The sequence below is a fragment of the Mastomys coucha genome, unplaced genomic scaffold (assembly GCF_008632895.1).
Source record: "Mastomys coucha isolate ucsf_1 unplaced genomic scaffold, UCSF_Mcou_1 pScaffold19, whole genome shotgun sequence".
Lineage (NCBI taxonomy): Eukaryota > Metazoa > Chordata > Mammalia > Rodentia > Muridae > Mastomys > Mastomys coucha.
Window position 1 is genome coordinate 9,055,706 of NW_022196901.1, and position 16,646 is coordinate 9,072,351.

The 16,646-nt window shown below is 33.5% G+C and overlaps 1 protein-coding gene across 4 annotated transcripts in view; it reads left to right on the forward strand.

Moving 5' to 3' along the window:
- Sema3a (semaphorin 3A) overlaps positions 1–16,646 on the forward strand; it is a 447,592-nt gene that overhangs the window by 423,011 nt on the left and 7,935 nt on the right. For all 4 annotated transcript variants that reach the window (XM_031380015.1, XM_031380018.1, XM_031380016.1 and 1 more), the window contains 3 exons: positions 1,334–1,375; positions 4,732–4,889; positions 8,614–8,681. In XM_031380015.1, the coding sequence (XP_031235875.1) occupies positions 1,334–1,375; positions 4,732–4,889; positions 8,614–8,681 (268 nt within the window). The remainder of the gene's footprint in view (positions 1–1,333; positions 1,376–4,731; positions 4,890–8,613; positions 8,682–16,646) is intronic.

The following is a 16,646-nucleotide window of genomic DNA, read 5'->3' on the forward strand; positions in this document are numbered from 1 at the left end:
GTTTGCTTTTGTACAATCAATGAATAGGAAATAAAATTTTAATCAACTATATTTTCAAAGAACTTAGACTTCATATTTTCATTGCATTGGTATGTTAACTTTTCAAGGTCTTGAACCTCGACTGTATAATTTCTTTGATACAAACTCGCATGGTTTGTTATTTCTTTAGTCACATGGAGAATTCTCATGTGAAATGGTTAGAGAGGGGAAAGTTACCATGGAAATTATTCCTGCCATATTTAACTTCAGTTATACTTAATTTATACCAAAATTGTAGAAGCCAAAAAAGTCCTTTTAAAGCAAAATATTTATCATGAAATACAAATTTTCTTTTTGAGACTTGATACTGTCACTTGTTATGTCATGCCATTTCTGTGTAGACACAGTGGCATGACATAACTTTCACCCCAGTTGTCTTTGTGATTGATAATTCTTTAAGAAATCATTATGATATTTGATAATTACTATTGCTCATTTAAGCTATAAAGTAGAAAAGTATTAGGTATCTCTAAATTACTCCATTAAGGTAACACACATCCTCCATCATTCTTTTCACTTGTGCATGAGGCAGGTTGTACGGAAGTTATTAAGAAAATCATGTGCTCAGTTTGGCCATCAGGTTTGAAGTGGGTCATTTCAGCCCTGCCTGTGTATATGGTGTTAGCAGCAGCACAGAGTGGCCCAGCTCAGTGAAATGAACACAGAGTGGGAAGAATAGGCGAGGGAAGGCAAAGCTGTCAGACCTGTCAGAGAGGTACAAAGAAGATTGTGAGGAAGACTAAAAGGAAGCAATCAAGAAGGATTTTGAGGCATAATGGAACCGGTTGGTGAATTCTGCTTCTGAAGATGAGAGGGAATATAGAGGAAGGGCTGCATGGAGAGGGCAGAGCAGTGGAGAGAAGTAATGATATTCAGGGTAGAATGCTCAGAGTCCATCTAAAGGACCAAGGAAAACATATGCTGCCTGTCTTTGTCTTACATAGGGACAAGAGAGTATAACAAAGAAATAGGTAAGGACAGGGGAAAATCTAGACAATTTACGTTTTCTGGACTTAGTGTAGACCTATTGAGTTGTCTCTAGGCCCATTCAGCAGGCGACAAATGCAACTAGTCCAACTGCAGGCAGGATCCCCAAAGATATCTGGATGATGCTAGTGTGCCCTTCTTGTTTGCTTCATATATTTAGCACTTATCTCATTAGCCTCTTTCACAGATCTTATTTCCACTTACACTATTTGTTGTAGGCAGTGACATTATTTCTCTGAGAACTTGTGTGTTAATCAATTAGTTATTTACTTTTCTCATTTATCAAGCACATTTGTTTATGTTTTAGGAACCAACAACTATTTCGGCAATGGAGCTTTCTACTAAACAGGTACAATCATAATATGCTACAGTTGGCCCTGTGTTTTGTTAATTTTGCATTTGAACTTGATAGAGTATCTTACTATCCAGGATATTTTATAGATTGGTAGACAAGCAGGTAGTAAAAGATGTGAAGTGCAATGAGATGTTGTTATTTTAACATGCTAAGAGAATAAAAGTTTTATCATTTGTGCCATGTGAGTGTTTCCCTGATATATAACAGTGATCTTTAGATTTAATTTTATAGTACTTCAGTGTCTAATGATATTTTACTCAATAGCTGTTTTCATATTTTAACAGTATCCATACACAAATTTTAAATTTAGTATTGTTAGATCACTTTAGAATAAAAAATTTAAATTTTATTTTTATTTTACATGAGTAGGCAACATATACCATATAGGTTGATAAAATATTACTTTATATGTTCATAAAAGTAAGTAGTTGGTTATTCTGTTTAGAAGATCTTAACAAGTAGTTCTTATATTCAGTAGTATTGTATTCATGAGAAGAGAAAAATGTTCACTTTGGTTAAGCATACAATCAAGCACTACCAAGTTGTATATTCTACAACTCTAAAAATTCAGAGTTTTAGAATAGGTCATGATTAGTCTTTTCATTTATACCAAATGGATATTTCATCAAGACATGAAAGAAAAACAACTAATTTCTCAATATTGAGCTACAGATATGACACTGTTTGACTTCTAAAAATTATATTTTCTACATCACTACCTAATCTTCAACCCATTAAATGAATGATAATTTTGGAAATAAATTAATATATTGAGCTGGGATCTATTAATAAGTAACATAGTATAAAGGTGAAAGTGAGCTAGGATGTCCCTCGTTGCTGTAAAACCTTGTCTAGAGAACTGTGGGTGCAAGCGTCAGTGGGCTCTAGAGAACTGTGGGTGCAAGCGCCAGTTGGCTGGAGTTATTTCTAAGTTGTTTGCCTGTCTTGCCTTTGACTGTGTTCCACCTCTTGAACAAAACATTAAATTATGTTGCCAACAAAATGCAATGTGTACCCTTTCCACACAGACATATCAAAATAGATTGATAATCTCCCAGATATTAAAACTCAGAGTGCAGATATTATTGACTTGATACTGCTATCTTATACCTCATTAACATGTATTCACCTGTTCTTCACATCTAAAAATTGTCACATCTTGGCAAGGAAATCCGGGGCTTTCCAGGATGGAAGCTAGACAGGGATAATCTTTCCTATAATGATTTTTAAAAGTATTTATTTATATCTATTCTCTGCTAGACTTCAGAGCCAATCCTTACTGAATTACCTATAAGTCTAATTTAGTAAATCATCTTGTTTGAAGATGAAATAAGATTTTTAAATATTTCAATATGTTGCCTATTAACACAACATTCAACTAAAAAAAGACCACAGGAAAAGAATTGCTGGCTTACATTTGCCATTGATGGAGGTGAGATGTGACACAATTCATTCAAAGTGACACAATTTCACTCACTCTTAGGAGCATTTCTAAAGTGAGACAGTATTTCAGGAGGAACCAGCAGTGATGAAACTAACCTTCTAGATAATGAAATCACATCCAACTCATGATGTCAAGAGGAGGCTAGTGAAATCTCCTGGGGTAATATTAAATTGGGCAGAAAAAGCACACCAGGTTGCTAGCTAGTCACTAGGTTATGCTCGGTGATGCCTACAAGCCCCTATGCTTCATGGGAATAGCATGGTGATTTTGAGGTATCATTAGTAATTCTGAAGGATTATGATAAAATTAAAATGACATTGAATTACACTTAATTTAGGTCAATTTATTGGTGTTTAGGTTTTCATGACCATAAGTCATTTGATGCCTATACTTTTTTTTCTCTTTTTCTCATTTTCCTGCACGTATCTTTTTTCTCTTAAAGGTATGTGCCAGATGTAGTTACTTTGTTTGAGTAATTCTTTTCCTACTTAAGTATTATATAACTATAAACTTATAATAATAAGTTTGGCATATACTTCTTAAACATTATTAGGCAAGAATGGGATCTTTTGTTAGAATGGCCAATTTGGTCAGTAACCTTTTCAAGAAGAATCACAAAGCCAGAACTGACAGTTACACCATCATCTAAACACTTTGAAAGTAGAAGCAGGAGATTTAGGAGCTTAAGACTAGCCTTGTCTATATAGTACTATCTCAAAAATATCCAAAGAAAATTGGATGTCAGTGTTAGGTAATCATGTTCCTGTCATTGTTATAACCATGTTTCTGGTTACTGCTGCAAAACTCTAATTATGATCATATTTGCTTAAATATTTTGTACCTGCTCCATTTCTCATCTCATTGAAACTGTTATTTAATAGATTTTTAAGTTTATTATTTTAAAAAGATGAAACATGTTCTCTTTTACGGAATCAACAGAATTTCCTAAATTGTGCTGCTTTATAGCCTCAAATATAAGTATTTTGCTTAGCTTTAAACACAGTCTATTATATATAAAAATCTCCTCTAATAATTACTTAGATTTCAGTAAATACTTCAGCTACATTCAACTCCATACACACACACACACACATAGACACACACATCTGTACAATATATAATATGTGTATTGAATACATAATATACATTCTGTAAGTGAAAAATCTTTGAAAATGCAATGTTGACTATGCGCATTTCTATTAGACATTTTTATAATGTCAGATAGTATCCTGTTGTTTGCAATGAAGTTGTTCTAATACTAAATTTTCATCTAAATCCTATGAAATTAAAAAACACTTTAAGTCTTTTTCTGTGGGTTATTATCATATGTCTCAGTATTTATATAACTTAAAAATTTATTAAATTTTTATTCATTTTGTATGTGTGGGGTTGTCACAGTGCAGTCATGTATGTGAGGGTCAGAAGTCCAATCTAATGCCCATCATGTGGCCCCTGGATTCTACGTCAGAACATCAGGCTTAGCAGCAGATACATTTATCTGATCAACTGTGTTCTGGCATAGTATTTATGTAACTTTTACTTAAGACTCATTATATCATTAAACAATCCTCTAGTGAAAGAATAGCACGGCAAGAATAGCAATCAGATGTTTAAAGTTTGTTTCTTTTTTCTTTTTTTTTTTCTTTTGGTTTTTAGAGACAGGGTTTCTCTGTGTAGCCCTGGCTGTCCTGAAACTCACTCTGTAGACCGGGCTGGCCTCGAACACATAAATCCGCCTGCCTCTTAAAGTTTGTTTCTAATTCACTTAAACCTGTATTATCTGCTAGATCTTGGAAGGAATGGTTGAAGACAATTTTAATCCCTATATATAATTTCTTGTTAAAGAGCCTAAATAAGTTTCTTTTAAAAGGGGAGTCAGAACAGTGTTTTCTTAACTCATCCACAGCAACAACTGTACATTGGCTCAACTGCTGGAGTAGCACAGCTCCCTCTCCACCGCTGTGACATTTATGGCAAAGCCTGCGCAGAATGCTGCCTCGCTCGAGACCCTTACTGCGCCTGGGATGGGTCCTCATGCTCGCGCTATTTTCCTACTGCAAAGAGGTAAGACGAACAGTAAAGGAGAAATACAGTGTTTCTTGGTAGCCTGATTCATTTGTGTTATAGAACAGCCATTTATAAATAAGTATACCACCTTTCTGTGTCAATAAGATTTGAAGTGAAATCTGTGGTGCATTCATGTCTTCAATGTATTAATACTGATTAGCTAATATTTTTAAATATATGTCCTTATTTAACTCAAGAATATTTTTATTTGTCCCTGTTGTTAATACATCATCTTATGGTTACAGGATTTTCACTTGAATCATAAAACTACATACTAAAATCTGATATTTTTATGAGTGTGTGCATGTGTGTGTGTATGTATGTATGTGTTTGTATACTATTCATGGATTCTAAGAGTAGTCTTTTTATTTACAATTATTTTAGAGGGAATTTTTAAATAAAAGTTAAGTTATAGTTGGAAAGTTACTAACAGGATTGAGGGAGATAGATTGATGTGTAAAGTGCTTATTGTACAATAAGTTCCTGAGTTCAGATTCCCAGAACCCTGGGGAAAGCCTGGTGTGGAGTCATTGATAATAAGGGGTACAGAGACAGAGAGGGATCTTGAGCTCACTGATTAGCTTGGGTGAGTTCCAAGTTTCAAAATGATGATGACGATGACGATGATGATAATAAAGTAAAGAACAATATAGAAAGACACCCATTTTCAACCTCTGGCCTACAGAAAGTACACATGCATACATGCACCTATATTCACTGAATATATATACAGCATATACATAATGTAGACTTGCCTGACCAAATCCGTTTGAGAACAACACATATAGATTAGACGTAATTGTGGCTTCCTATGTAAACTCAAATGGGAAGGATTGGGTAGGAGTTTGGGGAGAAGAGAGAAAAAGATAAAATATATTGCATACAAAAATTTTTAAATAAAAATGATAAAACAATGGGAATTTCAATTTTTTTATTATATAGAACTGATAGAAACATCCTAGTCTCAGACAAATTCTTTTACTAGTGTTTAATAAAATAAAAACAGTTTTTAATTTTATAAAGCATCAATATCATCATATTCTCTCCTGTTTGCTCATGGCTGCCTTCCTTTATTGATATATACCGTTTAGGAAGAGGTAATGATGGGTGAAAGGAATATATAGACTCATGTTAAAGTTCCTTGACGCTCGCCACCATGCACACTGAGCTTTGCAAACACTGATTAGGTCACCACCATCCCTAACCCACTGCACTTTTGGAGCAATATGACTTTGTTTTAGCACAGTCAGTCTTTCCAAAGCAGCTCTGTCTGTCTGTCAGCCTTTCACAGTAGTAAAGTATGTTCTGTAGGATTTGTAATATTACAGACATTATAGAAAGACATCTACTAACTACAAGTAACATCTAAATTATTTGCATTGATGTCTTTGGTACAACTGTTTGAATATTAAATCATCTAAACCTGGGGCTGGAGAGATTGTTCTGTGGTTAAGTACACTTATTAATCTTATAGAGCACCCAGTTCAGTTCCTAGACTCTAATAGATGGCTCGCAGTCATGAATTATCTCTAGCATCAGACCATCTGACTCCCTCTTCTGGGCTCAAGGTGTGTGCAGGAATGCACAGAGGTTCACAAAAATATCTATAGGAGAAAAAAAAAGGAAGGAAGGAAAGTATCTTCTGTAATAATTACCTAGAGCTTAACTTATATTATCCTATAATTTGAATGCAGAATTGCAGTAATACTAAATGTAAAATTCCTACTATAGACTACAAAGATAAAAGAGTTTTCCTCCTCTTTCAAAATTCTTTATTTCACTGTTGTACTTAGTATTTCCATAATTTGTTGGAATTTTACATTAGAAAAAACTTAGTTTGAAGATAATATATATTGATTAAAGAAACCATGAGTAATACATTTATATATCATCATTATAGTGATAATTCTAAATTATTTAATATTAAATTTTTATCCTTCTTAAAACTGTTTAGCTCAAGTTACTCAAACATACATATGGAAACCTTATCTGTACAGAAAAAAGGAATCTTCCCTTTATAAGAAATAAAAATGAAGAACATTGCATGATTTGGTGATGAGAGGTTTGAATTTTAATCAAAGAAGGGGAAAAGAGATAAACATGACTCTAATTTGAGGTGGTATTTATATAATGAAAGTGGCTCTCACACACTCATAAATTAAGACCCAAAGAATTTTCATAAGTTTTCTTGTTTTCCTTGCGAATCGTGGATTTTACTAAACCTAATTTCATATGTCTCAGACTAGACATGTCTTTAGAAAGGATGCTTGGAGGCCTTGGTATTTATATGTTCTCTGTGGTACTTTTTTTGAAGTTTAAGTGACTGAGAAAGGCTTTCACCAATGCTTTGGGGTTCATGTTTCACAAGTTCTCTTGTTGGCTCAATTTTCAAATGTACACATCTGCTTGATAGTCTCACTACTTCTACAAATAGAAATCTATAAATACTCTAGACTTCTAAATTTATAAATACAGTAATGAATTCCATATTTACACTTCTCCCTGGCCATTAAATGATGGTAACTAATTTTGTAGCAATATAATACCTTTAAGATTTTTAAAAAGAAAGAGAAAAAGAAAAAAGAAAAGTAATAAGTCAAGATGCCCACACTTTTTGGGTTCCATGGCCACATTCCTTATATCTGATCTCAGTTTACACATCACCTTGCATATTATAGCAGGGCCCATCTCCTCCTCCAAGTGTGTCTAACTGCATGGAACCCCCACAGTGTGTTAGAAGAGTCCAGAAAGGATGCTAACTGTGGTTTGATGCATATATTCTGCTTTTCTGTAAAAGAGAAATACATCTTGGTTTACCTACCCTTCTAGCAAAAGGAGATTTCACCCTTAAGTCCGAATTTTATAGTTTTTTTCCTCCTTTTCTCCAAGGCATAAGTAAACTGATGTGCAAACACAGCCATATAATAGGGCTGTCATGGTTGTGTACACCCTGAAAGCCCAGCAAGCTAGCCATGACTGTAGAATAAGACTGAGTCTAAAACAAGGAAAGTAAGAATCAAAGGTTGGCAGCATAGCTCAACGGAACAGCATTCACAAAAGGCTCTGAGGTTCAACCACTAGCACCATAACACATCAAAGAAAATGCAATAAAGATCCTTTTCTATAAAATAGTGATATAATACATTTAAAAAGCAACAGAAGAAAGAGTTCTTAGAATAATACATCAAAGTTAGACAATAGTATATTTTTAAAAGATTACATATAAGTTCCTCTGTATGTAATCTCAATGTATTGGTATCAAACTTATAAATCCTTGATAGAATTATGGGTGCAATGAGGAAATGTATACACAATGAGTAAAGTCATCACTCATGTGAATTCTAATGTTGAAACTTACAATCACATTGATGATCAGAACAATAATTATGTTTATTGAAGAAATGGGTTGTTGTTTCAAAATGTTATAACTTATTTTCCTCTAAAATGAAGTCCACAACTTCTCAGTATTAGATTTTGATTGACTGATTCCTGATAGAAAACAAGGCAGAATGTCTATTCATGATGGTTAAGAGACCCTTGGTTGCAGTGGCTGGAGTTCAGTATATTTGTTTCCCAGTTTAGTCACCTTTCAGTCCCCTCATCCAGCCACACAGGCTGCAGATGCATGTCTTCCTCCCTTGCCTATGAGATTCAGTGCAGATTTGATTCTTTATTCACATCATAAATTCAGAATAATGTCTCTTGAATGCAATTCTTTTAGGCGCACAAGACGACAAGATATAAGGAATGGAGACCCACTGACTCACTGCTCAGACTTGCAGCATCATGGTAAGCCACTCTTACACTTCCAGTGATAAAGTCATAAAAGTGTACACACTATTCCAAGAATAATTAGGAGGAAATGTGGTCTGGAATGAAGATGCCAATGAACTCACAAAATAGGAATATATATTTTGATCACAGGTATAATATATTCAACATTTTAGATCTTTAGATATAGAACTTAAATTTTTTACACAAACAAAAGAAGCCAAGTCTATTAACATACTCTTAGGTATTAGCAACACAAAGAGATAAACAAGAGAAATTTTCATTAAAATATATCAAATAAATTAATAAGAAATAGTGTTAAAATGTTCCAAGGAAGTCATATATCTATATGCTAGTGATGGCATCTCTTTCTGAGTGTTTGGGTCAAACAAACCATGTAATGTAATGTAGGCTACACCCTTACATTAAAATACTAGCCATATATTTTCTTGAGGTGAGCATTTTGGAACCAAGATATTGAAACATTTTCAATGCCAAAGTTGCTTACTTAAGCTGAATCATATAACCTCTATTTAATATACATAAGTTGCTGTGTAAGCTTGTTCTCTCTATTGGAATTTATGAGATAAATAACGAAGCTATGCTTCCCTCTGCTGGGGAGACTTCTCAATGGCAATGGCACTAATGAACAGTTAAAAACCATAATAGTTAACATGCAAAGCATGAACATTGTAACTGAACACAATTATTCTGCTCTCTCTTCAAGTGCCTTTTACAGTGATCACAAAACACTCTGTATTTTTTTAATTAATTTTAATTTGATTTACTAGGTGTGTACAATATTCTTATTGTTAAAGGGGGACCACCCCCACACATAGCACTTGAATATGCATTGCAAAATCTGTTACCTTCTTGAAAGGCAGGCCCCTCTGTGTATAATCTCAGTGTGTTGGCATCAGACTCATAAATTCTTGGTAGAACTGTGAGAGAAACGGGGGATGCTGGAACCAATCCTTTAAAATCAGACATGTATAAATGTTCTTGGCCAGTGCTGCTTTTCTGTGGGTTACTCTCATGACTTTGAAGAAGGAAAGGACTCTAGAACAGGAGCAAAGGTTCTGCTGCGTGTCTCTGAGGAAGACGCCTGTCCTAGTATACTCTTTCTGTCTCACAAGTAACACGGTCTACTACTCCAAACTGCTCGGTTTACTCATTTTTCATGAATTTATTTCCAGTGAAATTATTTTAATATGATTCCATTACTTCATAAATTATTAATCCATTATATCAAAAAATTTATGGGCTTATACCTTGAGAGCTAAAAATAAAGACTGGAAACAAAAGCATGAGAAAAAAATTCAAAGTTATATCCAAATAGACTATAATCTATATTTCTGTTTGGGCTTTGTTACTTTGCTGTAATGGATATAATATTGGGAATATAAGAAGCTTTCAGTAAGCTAGATATGATTTATAAAATAGTATCTCTTTAAAGAAATATCATTATGAATGCTAAAGTATGTCTCAGTCAGTAAAGTGACTGAAGTTTTACCTTCAACACTATGTAAACACCAGGAATCAAAGTGTGTCCCTGTGATCTCAACACTTCTGACACAGAGACAAGCATATCCCTGAAGCTCATTGGCTACACAGGTATCCTAACTGCCTAGCCTGAGGTCCCAGTGAGGGATCCTGCCTCCAAAACTAACAATGACAATTCCTGAGAAAGAACAATATTGGTGATTGCCCTCTGGTCTCTATGTGCATGTATGTAGTAATGTAGCATACTATTACATATGTACATCCACAAACGCACAATATGCACACATACCTGCCTACACACACATAGAGAAATATCAATATAAGCTATCATTCAACTAACATAATTGTTTATGAACATGTCACAAAACTATTCTAAGAATCATTAGCAGTTATATATGCATTATCTTGTTGATCCTTCCAATTGTTTAGCAATCTAGTCCCTCTGTAAAAAAAGTTCTTACACTATATCAAAATAATATCTGCCATGGATAGAATGTCTCATATACAGTGGGAAAGCTGACCAAAGACATTTTTAAAGTGAAACTTTGCTTAAATAAATATTGTTGGTCATCTAATAGCTTTACTTGAGATATTGTTACCTATTTTAAAGATATGTTTTGATGGCATTATGTTGGATCAAATCTATGAAAATTAGCTACGCAGAATTGTTTAGCTGTAAACAGTAAAGTCTTTGTGAATGAATTCTTCTCCAAATAACTCAATTAGAATACATATGTAAGATGAAATAGAATTGTGATAGGTTAGTGTTACAAGAACTCTTTTTAGTTTTCCTTTTGATTGGTAAGAACTTCTATTTTGTGTTTAAGATAGATAGGAGGAAAGGTCCAAACAGCCTACAAAATTCCACTGCAATAAAACACTTCTTTCTCAAAGGTCCCTGTGCCTGTTGGCTTCTTTTGTTGCTAATTGAACAATCATAAAGCATACTCACCATAGGTTACAGTAAAGTTCAAATGTGTGGAGCATAAGTTAGGAATCCCCATTTGGCCAGGCTCAGTCCTACCATTAGGGATCCGTGAATTATCTCAGAATAGTAGATGTCAATATTTGAAAGTAAATGGGCTCCAATCCAGAGCCCAACCCTGTTTAAATCATGCATGTTGTCTTGCTAATGTCACTTCTCACGTTCAATAAAATATATGTGCTCATATGGAAACAAGTAAAGATATGTGATGTTGTTTAACAGAAAGCTCCTAAGCAACATGAAGCCAAATTATACACTTCAATATGATCACTTCCAGCTGTAATGGTAAACATATTCTGTCACACTCTATATTTTACATATCCTGAGATTTTAATAAAGTGACTATATATAAAACAACTTGAAATTAAGGTGGAAGAAATTGCACTTCAGATGAAACCGTCAACACACCTTCACTGAATTTCATCGTTGTGCAAAACAGCACCAGGCTGAACCATTCTGGGAGAAACAAAAATCCAGTTCACTCTCTTGACCCCAACAGTCTTCTCCATCACCAGAGCCATTCATCCCAAACCTAGTATCAACCCTAATAGCATATGAGTGCTGGGAGAGCTTTCCTTCCAAACACACACCAGGCGGGATGCTAGCATAGAATTCAGGTTGCTTGCAATCCATTCCTTACCCTCAAAAGAGAATAGGCGCCTGAAACTGGAGATTGTCTAACTTCACATTTAAGAAAATGACTGGCCACATAAATTACATCTCCACTGTGGCTGATTTTTTCCCTCCTTACAAAAACCAAAATGAGTCGTAACACAATTTATGATTTATATGTCCAGAAAGCAAAAGGCTACATTTTTAAAATCATACCATCATCTTATATTTTTGGATCAGGATCATGCAGATACTTTCTGCTCTATCTTCTAATTTAGTGATATCATTCAATTTCACTTTCTAATAGCTTTCTTGGCTGTTCTGCACACAGGCAGTTCCTTTTTAATGTCCCACAATAAAATGTCCACAGAAGTCAATCTTCTAAATTATCTCTACACCTAGCCCATCTCAATTTATGTCTTGATTGGTATCAAAATCATGCCCAAATTTCATAAACTCTCTTTGGCAGTACTGTTTTGCTGGTTAAGAGAGACATAAATTTAGTATTTTGTTGATGATTTTATGGTCTATACTTTACCATCTTCCAAATATGAATATGAGCATTTAACCCGAAGAGGAGCCCTGAGATTTGATCTAGGAACTGATGTCATCCTTTTAAACCTCCAAGTTCCATAAATTATGAAATACTACTTGTGAGGAAAATGCTGAAGATTAAATGTACTACTGCATAGGAGACTGCTAAGATATAAAATGACCCAAGATGTCAATTGCGTGCCGAATTCTAGGTTCAATCTCACAGATGCAATCCTGGTGAGAAATAAACTTCTCTGCAGATGAGAGAAACAATGAAAAAATGCCTGTCTCAGTCATAACCATGTGTGGAAGGAACAGGAGGAAACTCCTCTTTGAGGTTTTCAATATTTTCATTTACTATTTTATTTACAAAAAATTTCATCGCATCCAAGTTAATCTATTTGTACACTTAAATTTAATTATTATGAAGAGGGACTCTAGGCTGTACACATTTCCCTTTTATTCCAAAAGTTAGAAGAATCAAATATCATTACAATGCAAGATGGTATTTTCATTATTGTTTATGGGAGGTTTCTGCCTCTGCAAATGATTGTTTCCTATCTGCCATCAAATCGCTTGAGGAAAGAAAATGAAAGATTAAATCCTATGTTTCCTGTTCCATTTTTTAAGCAATTCTTCCTATGGCATATAGATTATTTTGCTTTCTCTGGTAATGCATGTGAAATCATGAAAATAAAATGTACCAGATGTTGCACATAGACTCATAATAGTAATATATATGAGTACCAATATGCATATATATATATATATAGCACCAATATGCATATATATGTATGTAAGCTTTTGTGTTTCATCATGTTCTTAACTAAAAAGCACTGTAATTATATCATATACTACCAAGTGAATATATCTATGGCAAGTATAACTATTCCAAGATCATGTAATGTTTCATAATACTGATTTCATAATTATTTCAAAATATTTTTTCTAAAACTAAAATACACTAGTATATTAGTGATGAGAAAGATGCTTTGTCTAATATAATTATTCCTTCCAAAAAATACAGCTAAAATTTCCTAGTCTATTAGTCTGCTTATCCCTTTCACTGTCTATACACTGACAAGCACATTGTAAGAACCAAAAATCCAACCAAATAAAAATATCACTACAAGAAATATTAAAAACTGTCTAAATTTTAGAAACCAAAATGCTATATCCCAGTAGATGAGTAGTTCCCAGGTCAAAAAAAATCTTGATTTCGGCCTACAATATAGTATATGATTTAGGTTTGCTTTATCAAGTAGATGTTTTATATGCTTCTAATTTCTGTAAGATCTCATTGATCTTTTTGTTCTTGTCAACTCACATTCACTGTTCTTCATTTATGTTGGTCACATTTCTAGTAAATGGGTTAAATAGAAATGCATGTGCTTTCATGTACAAGTCCACATGAGAGACTGCCCACTAAAATTTGCAGAGACTAGTGGTTGTCACCATCACCACGAACATTGAAAAAATATGTCACAGGCATTCTGTCGATAAACATGTATGATTCCTTTCACATGTTATATTATAATTTATATTATATTTTTAACTACCCCAAAAATATAGACAATGATAAATTGCTTATTAGCTATCTAAATATACAGATATAAAATATATAGAAAGCTTATGGTTACAATGAGTTTATCTTCATTTTAATTTTTAATTTTATATTTTTGCATGAAATATATTCCCTCATCCATTTTATGGCTTGCAGTTGACTGCTGCTATGTTTTTCCATATACTTGAAATTGTTTTGCTATTAAAATCTATTTCTGGACAATCATCTAGACCAGTAAGAAAGTCCTAATGATTATTTATGCCAAGGAACACATTGCTATTGTTTTCTGTTTCACCAAATTTGTGTGCTATGTTTACTTTTTTGTTGCTTGAACATTTCCAGGAAATATAAATGAAAAATATCACAAAAGCAAGGTGGTAAAATAACTAGAATTGATTTGTCTGAATACAACCCAGTTACTATATTTCCTAAGGAGCTGAAAGGGCTAGTTAAATTACTCTGTATCTGTCTGCAACTCTTTTGACTTGCATTTGATTTTATATTTATTGCCTAGAAAACTCAATTTTTAATAAGGGTCAAAAACATCAAAATCTAATACCAGAAATCAAAGAAGGAATGACATTGTGGCTCCCAGCCTTACCCATCTGTCTCCTATTTGACATTATATTTTCCAAGATTGTTACATTGTTCACATTTCAGTCTTGGGAGATGCTTATGGGGTTAAAATGAAGAATGAAATAAATGGGAAGCTGAAATGTGATTCCTTCTGTTTCTGTACTATTGGAAGAAAATCAAATGCTAAATAAGGCCTTAAGCAACATGATATTTCTGGCCAAATGATGGATATCATGACTTTCTGTTGTTACAAAAGGAAGCAATTTATTTAACTCTGTTCTTTCCTCCCATTCTTTCTGCTTTATTAGTCTCATTTCATTTCCATAAATTATCCCACTAAAGGAGGAAATGATTAATTGAAGATTGCTTCCTCAAAAACATTATTTCTTGTCATTAGCAGCTGCAACATATTGAAACATTGTGTTATCCAAACACACTGGTGCTTTTTAAATAATTTTAATATTTAGATGCTTTCAATTATTTTACTCTAACTATTCAGATTGCTGAGCCCAGTAGAACTTATTATTCAGAGTAATAACTATATTCTTACTGTCTATGGTGGTTTACATGACAAATATATAAATACATTTCATTTTAAAATATTTTTAGTTATATCTTTTCTTTCTGGAAGTGTATATTTTCCATAAGTCATTGCTAGGCTTCCATGAAGAAGGTAAAGCTAGTCATATAACTTCATAATACCTTATCATCTTCTTATTTCATAGTACAATATTTTGATGTGGAACATAGTTGATTTTACTTGTCTGTTTCTACTACATCTTGAATAATATATTTTAGAGTTATCAACATTAAAATATTCCATCTAAACAGCAGTTTAATGAAATAATCTTTCACAGTATGATTATAATTTCTTTTCCCTTTTGCACTGACTAAGCTTACAGTCTATGCCTGTGAGTGTCAAAAATCATTTGAGATTTCAGCTTTTAAATTCAGTGTACTTATTTAGGTTTGTACTCAGCAAGTTTCTGGTAAAATTTCATGACTGCCTTTATGCTAAAATTATGGTATAGATACAGAAAAAGATGGCCAATTTAACAATTGCAAATAATATCACTACATTTGCCTCAAAGATTAGAAGAGTTCTAGAATGCATTGAAGCTAAGGTGCTTTCTTTAATTCTTTTATGTTTTCACAGAAGTAGGAATGCCATTAAAGGGAACACATTATTGTCTCAGTATAGACTCTTAACATAGGATTTTACTTTTGAACAATTTAAACTATTGCAAGTCATTGCATTATTATCATTGGTAATCATGTCTAACTGTTTTGTGTTCAGACACTCTACTAAGTATCTTCTGTTATGCTTTCATATTGTGATGATTAGATATTTTTCTTTGTCTCCACTGTGTGTGTCTCTTAACACCAATCAGAAAAGTATAAGTAGAAGAGAGACAACTGCCAAGTTCTCTGTAATTTGAAACACGTTATCTAAAGTGCTCATTCTCTCAACCGCAAAAGAGGCAGAAAAGTGACATATATGGGGTAGTATAAATATTTTAAAACTGTATGTGTAATGCTAAACACATTGAAAGCAATGGGAGTACATTAAGAACTTTGAATATACTTTCTCAGTGATAGCTCTGCTATTTTGAAATTAAAATAAAAATGATAATAATACAGTAGTGATAAAATTTTAATCCTATTCATTGACAAACAATTTTACTTTTGAATGAGTTATTTGTTACATGTGTCTTTATGTATACATGATTTAGCATATGCATACACACATTTGTGATTTATGGCTATTAGAACAGGAAATTTTGTCTCATTGGTTACTAGCTACAAGATGTTTCTTTTTCTTTTTTTTCTTTTTTTTTTTTTCTTTTTTTGAGAACAGGAAGAAAGAAAGGGTCAACTTGATAGACAAAGAGTTCTTAAGGTATTTGCAAGAATAGTTATCAACCGGGCGATGGTGGTGCACGCCTTTAATCCCAGCACTTGGGAGGCAGAGGCAGGCGGATTTTGAGTTCAAGGCCAGCCTGGTCTACAGAGTGAGTTCCAGGACAGCCAAGGCTACACAGAGAAACCCTGTCTCAAAAAAAACATAAACAAACAAACAAACAAACAAACAAATAAATAAATGAGTAGTTATCAAAGTAAACTAGCTAAAGACACCAAGCCTATGAACCAAAGTAACCACCCTCCTCCTCCTCCTCCTCCTCCTCCTCCTCCTCCTCCTCCTTGTCGT